Source organism: Salvia splendens, chromosome 1, assembly GCF_004379255.2.
Source record: "Salvia splendens isolate huo1 chromosome 1, SspV2, whole genome shotgun sequence".
In the NCBI taxonomy this organism is placed as follows: Eukaryota; Viridiplantae; Streptophyta; class Magnoliopsida; order Lamiales; family Lamiaceae; genus Salvia; species Salvia splendens.
Genome location: NC_056032.1, coordinates 45,047,212 through 45,053,211, shown reverse-complemented (window position 1 = coordinate 45,053,211; position 6,000 = coordinate 45,047,212). Strand labels below are relative to the sequence as shown.

Here is a 6,000-nt window from a genome sequence, read left to right as displayed (position 1 = left end):
GGCGCCGCCGGCGGTGGCATTTCTCTTATTCTCCTTCCTCTCTTTTTTTTCTTGGTTGATTTGATTATAATTCAAATATTGTGATTTTATTTATGAGTTTGTATGTTTTCTTTCTTTTTTCTTGCCCCATGTTTTCTTCCTTGTATAGCTGTGTCTTTCTATGAACTTCTATTTTGACAGATTTGTAAAAATGCACGTAGCTCTATGTAGTCTTGGAAGTAGCGTACTATTTGTAATATTTAAACAACATTTAGCCAATTGGATTTACCAAAAGTGCCCTTTCACATACTTTAATTTTTTCCCGCCAAAAAGGGTAAATTTGACTTTCCACCGAACTGTCACTTTAGATTAGTATAGATTTGCAATCCCGCACAAATTCCTGTGTTATACTCCTATGTAAGTTTAACTTCAAATAAATGCAGATAGTTTCTAAGTCGCAACAAAATTGAAGCAAAAATTGAGAATGAAATGTCTACCACCTATTTTGTTAAAATCTCATCTCATTTCCATCCTACATTATATCTCGTCGATTACTTCAAGAAGATCATCAACTTCCTGTCTCAAGAGTGTGATTTTCTGCTGAACCGCAGCGATGCGGTTGTCGATGTCCTTACCACCGGACTTCTTCTCATAAGAATCCACGACCATGGAGTGTTTCAGCATCACCTTCTCTTGCAGCTCCTTCTCCTTCACCACCAATTCTTCCACCTGTGTATGTACATATCAGAGAAAGTCAAGCCAATCGGGATCTGTTGCACGTTCATTTGCTTATAATTCCGGAGAGTTAAGAGATGGACCACATGAATATGCAATGAGCAGGTATATATATTAGCTCTAAAATTTTAAATAACAGAATGGCAGAATGTTACCTTGGCCACTATATGAAGCGCCTGCGGAGAAGATTGCAAGAACGACAACAAGGGTTTCAATTCCTTCGTTAGTTCCTTTAGAAAAGCGTCTGCAGTTTTGCGTGCTGCTTTGCAAGCCTGAACGTCGCCTGTCCTTGAAAGGTCACGCAGAGAGGCATCTAGCTTGTTGTGAATGACCAATACACGGTTCATGATGTTCTGGAACTGCTGGATTGCAGTTTGGACCTGTAAAATTTAATCAATCAATAATCTGAGTATGAGAATTGGCAATATCGATTTATTTACCACCCGAAGATAGAGGAGGAGAATATCAACATACCTCGTCCCATTGAAGTTTTGCTATATAAGAAGATGAAGACTTGGAGATTGTGAGGTCTGCATGCACATATGCTATGCATGCGACAAAAAAGAGGAGAAATCCAAAAACCAGCATCAATGGCTCTCGGAGGAGAGATAAACTGCTGAATCTGTAGTAAACCTTTCCCCCCCCCCAAAAAAAAAGATCTAGATAATGAGAAACTGAGGGAGAGAATTATTCTCATTTGGTAGACACTGAATTAGCAAAAGAGAGCAAACTAAGTGCGATATGGTAGTTATTGTCCACATCGAGATAGTATTCTTCACAAACAAGTAGTTTCCTATATGTCTAATGAGACGCGAAATATTACATCTAACAAACACACTTGAACGGACCCCTTGAAAGAACATGTGTAGATTATGATGATTATTACTGACTTCTCCAATGGAAGTTGGTCTTTTATGCCATTTGAAGAGAAATTTAGTTTCACAATTACTGGTATATTTTTCTCATATGGTAAAATATTTCAGCAAATTACCTGGAAATTTTGATTATGTTCCGGGACAACATTCTTTTTTTCCAATACAACGACTGGTCTTCCAGCAATGTCGAGGTGTGAAAGTTTTGCCTGCATCAGATCAAGAAACAATGTAAAAGAACAGATGTACAGTTAATTGCTTGGAAAGAAGTATGGATTCAAATGAAATTTAGTGGCACCTCTCGAGTCTCTTTGCTAGGAAATGGAGCCACGACAGAAATATCCTTCGACCCCTCTGGCAAAACGACCTGAAATTGCAGAATAGCAATTTCAACAACTAATCATAACCAAAAGAAGGAAATAAAGAAAGAAATCAAGCACATGGGTGTTAATACACTAGAAATGTAGAAGCAAGCAAATCTTTAGCAATTTATATTAACAGTACTAATAGAAGTTTGTTCGAGTAAGGGAAATGGCCAAATGGGTGCTATGTGTTATGCCAGCACCGTACCATTAACTTCATATTCATACTTCTTAGTTCAATTAAAATCCAGAATAGTTATGTTCCATTCTAAGAATCAAAGAGTACCTTCACGTAGATATTTTCAATGACCATATCATTCATTGGGCAACCAAACGTGATATCTAGGAAACGTTTTCCCTCTGACTTAAACAAGAAATCTTGAAGTGGCAACCCATATCCAATTGTGAAAGCTGTTCTCCAACCACCAAACATTGGGTACCGTGGCTCGATTTCAAGAAGCGTCTGCACATCACTAGAATGGTTATACATCAAGGAAATCAAATCAGAGCATTTCAGAGGGGATCAAGACCCACCTTTACTGAATCACTATATACATTGGAAGTAGAAATGTTCCCAATCTCATCCCTGTAGTAAATAGAATGGGCTCTTGCTGGTAGTCTAGCGACAAGACTTCTTAGTGCTGATGCCCCTCTAACATGGGGTCGTTCCTCATAGTCCAGTCTGAAATCACCGACAGGAAAGATAAATACTCTCAATATCCCAAAATGAAGGCTATCTTAAACATGTTGGGTCAATCATGAAAAGAGATTCTCCTGATAGAGGGTATTACTGTACCTTGAGAACTCTCCCTTAAGCTCAGCACCAGCATGAATGAGGTTATAGTTTTCTGTGACTTGCACATTTCCCCAATGGGAAACCTCTATCTCACGCACCAACTCTTGAGCAACAGAGAATGGTTTATTGTTTGCAAAGTGAACTATAATTGTTGGAAGTGAGAAAGGAGGGATATTCTCATAAGGACCGTATTTTATTTCTGAACCAGAAAACTTGGTATTCTCCAATTTTGTATACGACTCAACTTTTGGCTCAGGTAATTTTACAGTGAGTGACTGGACCTTCACTGCATAAGGAGAGAGATAATGTGCACTATCTTGGAAGGCAACTAGCTGAGCATCAGCCTGAGTTATCTTCTCGGGGAACGGCGTCAGTAGATGAGTGAATACTGCTTTAACCTCCAAAGTCAAGCTTCCTCCTTTACTCAGTTCCTTAGGCAGAGAGACAGCATACCAAGTCAATGACGGCATTCCTTCAGGGTGTATAACATCAACAGGCAACCTGTCAGAAGAAGTTTTCGTTTTTCCTTTCCCTTCAGTAATTGTCACCAACAGGAAAGCCAAGTTCTTTGCTTGATTTTCAGGGTAGGGCAACAAAACCTTTGATACTGCTTCCACGCCATTATTTTCTAGCTGGACCAGGATAATACCAACAGTAAGGACCACAACATTGCAAAGCAATCAACTCTAACACAGAACCACTAGCAACACCAGCGTAAAAAGTACCTTGAGCGATGTAGTGAATCGAACTATCTGTGATGATAAATCGATCTGCACCAAAATCATCGAAAATTAGCAAGCCGACATCAATAAGTTTTAGATGTTCAAGCTAACAAAGATCACAGTGAGCTCCACAAAATAAAAAAAAGCAAGCATACCTAAACTTCATTTCGCAGACAAATTCAACATGATTCTTTCTACATTCAGCTCACATTGCAAGTCATCATTTCATATTTATATCCTAGCAACATCACTGCATTCTCCATTTGATATCCTCCTTCAATTCTCATTAAGAACGCCAAATCTCAAAAGGGAAAAATAGCAATAGCTAAAACCCTAGACACGAAAGCATTATTAATCCTAGCTCATTAATTTACACAATTAACACATCTTTCCATCCAGCTTCTTAAACCTAACCATCCCACACACAAAAAAATCTATCAAAATCACTGAATTTCCACAATGAGAATCCAAAACAGAAATATGAAAAAAGAAAAAAAACACAGCTAATCTGTAAATTGAAAAGAAGAGCAACGATTATTACCTGGCGATCCAATTTGGAAATCACGAGATCGGAGCAGACATTGGAGAAAAGCGTGAAAAATCCGAAAATGAAGAGTAGAGAGAGATCGCGGCGGAGTCGATTCATTTGTGCAGTTTCTCTCTCTAAAAAGCGTCGCCGGAATTAGCACTGCGGTTGGAGTGGAAGTGAACATGAAAATGGAGGTGGAAACTGATAACAGACTCTTGTCGCGTTTTGTGGTAACGCTTTCAACGTTATATCGGCTAATTTCGCAAATTCAGTAACAACGTTTTCCCTTTTGTAATTATTTTGTAACTGAATTTAAATTATGTAGTGGTACAATTCAATTTATATCTTTTGATATGAAATTATTAAAAATGAGAAATGTTATATTTTATGTTAATGGAGGCACCATCCGTGCGCAATATTTTATGTAATTTACATTTAGTGTTATTTATTTTATTTTATATCTATTTAGTTTGAAACCTTTTATTTAGAGACGAAGATGCAAATTGATATTAGGCCAATGCAGCTACTTGATCTTCAACAAAAAAGCGAATTATCATAAAATCACGAAATCGTACTTATATCTGAGTTATTTTACAAGGTTTTAACTTCGAAATTTAATATTTACTAGTATCAACCTCGTGCGTTACACGACCTATTGTATTCTTTACAAAATATACTAACCCAAAAATTTATATATACTACTTTTCATGGACGAAATGAATATCAAAACTCTTTTATATAAGTATAGATTTTAGAAAACTCTCCTTTTATATAAGAATAGATTTACAAATAATTAGTATTAATACCTGCCCCATGCGCGAGATAAAATATTTTTGTTCTATTAATTTGATCGCGTGGATAAACTAAATTAAATGAATAAGAAAATAGTAGGAGTATTTGTTAATTACAACACTTATATTACAAAAAAGAAAAATATCAATCCTTCACAGTTCACAATGCACACACTTCATACTAAAATACTATCAATGCAAAATCTAAAAAATATATTAAATATACAACTAAAAAATGGTAAACTAAAAAAAATATAAAAAATCCACATATATAAATATATACTCCATATAATTTCCCATTCACATTTCACAAATAGAAACAATTTATCCTTCCCTAATTTCTTCACGCTCATTTTGTAAAATGCGGGGAAACAATCATTGAATCCTATTACCCTACATGGGAAAAAATAATAATTAATGATTTTAGATAAATAACTATAAAAATATAATTAAATAAGAAATAACACTCGTATCATACGATCATGGTAAACATATTCCAAGGAAGTTACATTTCATTTGTCTATATGTTTAGTCGTTCTAAAAACATGCACACACCAAATTCTAGAGACTGGTGAAATATTGTCTCTATGATTTCAATTTTCTTCCCTAGTAATATCACAATATTAAGAACATAATAATCACACTAAGAACATAATAGTGATGAATTATAGTATTTAAATTTATTATGTAGATTCCAGCAAATAATGATCTCTTAAATTATTCTATGCATGGGCTTTAACAAAGTATATAATAAAAAGTAGAAATGACTGTCAATATAAAAACTTGTTAATTACTATAATTCAGTTTATCAAAACTACGTCTCAATTTCAATTTTCTTTTTCTGCTAATCGTTTTACTTCTAATTTTATTTTTTTATATTTAATTATAATTTAAGATATTTAACAACTCACAATTCCAATGAAGTTTATTTATTTTTCAACTTAAATAAAAAAATTAGTTACAACTTCCACACCATTCCACCAATATGAATTGGGTGACTAAAATTCTTACATTATTGGTTGAATTTTGGAGGACGGATATTTCTATAAATCTACAAATTAATTGGTAACCGCCATGAATTGATACAAATCTATAAATTATTAAGCAGTTACAAAAGCAAAATAGTGGGAAAATTTTGTAATGTTTTATAGCTACTATCCAAAACTCATTAATATTTAAAATACTTTCCAAAACTTTTAAATATTGAAAATATA

At 34.6% G+C, this 6,000-nt stretch overlaps 1 protein-coding gene across 4 annotated transcripts; it reads right to left on the bottom strand.

Moving 5' to 3' along the window:
- Positions 1-324: 324 nt before the first annotated feature.
- Positions 325-4,200, bottom strand: LOC121755198 (dolichyl-diphosphooligosaccharide--protein glycosyltransferase subunit 1A-like). Of its 4 annotated transcripts, none has more exons than XM_042150497.1 (11): positions 4,008-4,200; positions 3,470-3,514; positions 3,344-3,372; positions 2,745-3,245; positions 2,483-2,630; positions 2,235-2,411; positions 1,885-1,953; positions 1,706-1,795; positions 1,189-1,347; positions 870-1,094; positions 325-708 (listed from the first exon to the last, which is right to left on the bottom strand). In XM_042150497.1, the coding sequence occupies exons 1-11, from the start codon at positions 4,110-4,112 to the stop codon at positions 517-519; spliced, it is 1,740 nt and encodes a 579-aa protein (XP_042006431.1). In that variant the 5' UTR covers positions 4,113-4,200; the 3' UTR covers positions 325-516. The 4 variants fall into 4 exon arrangements, with proteins under 4 accessions (XP_042006431.1, XP_042006437.1, XP_042006427.1 ...); XM_042150503.1 differs by having other exon boundaries at positions 3,344-3,376; positions 4,008-4,103; XM_042150493.1 differs by having other exon boundaries at positions 2,745-3,376.
- Positions 4,201-6,000: the final 1,800 nt, after the last annotated feature.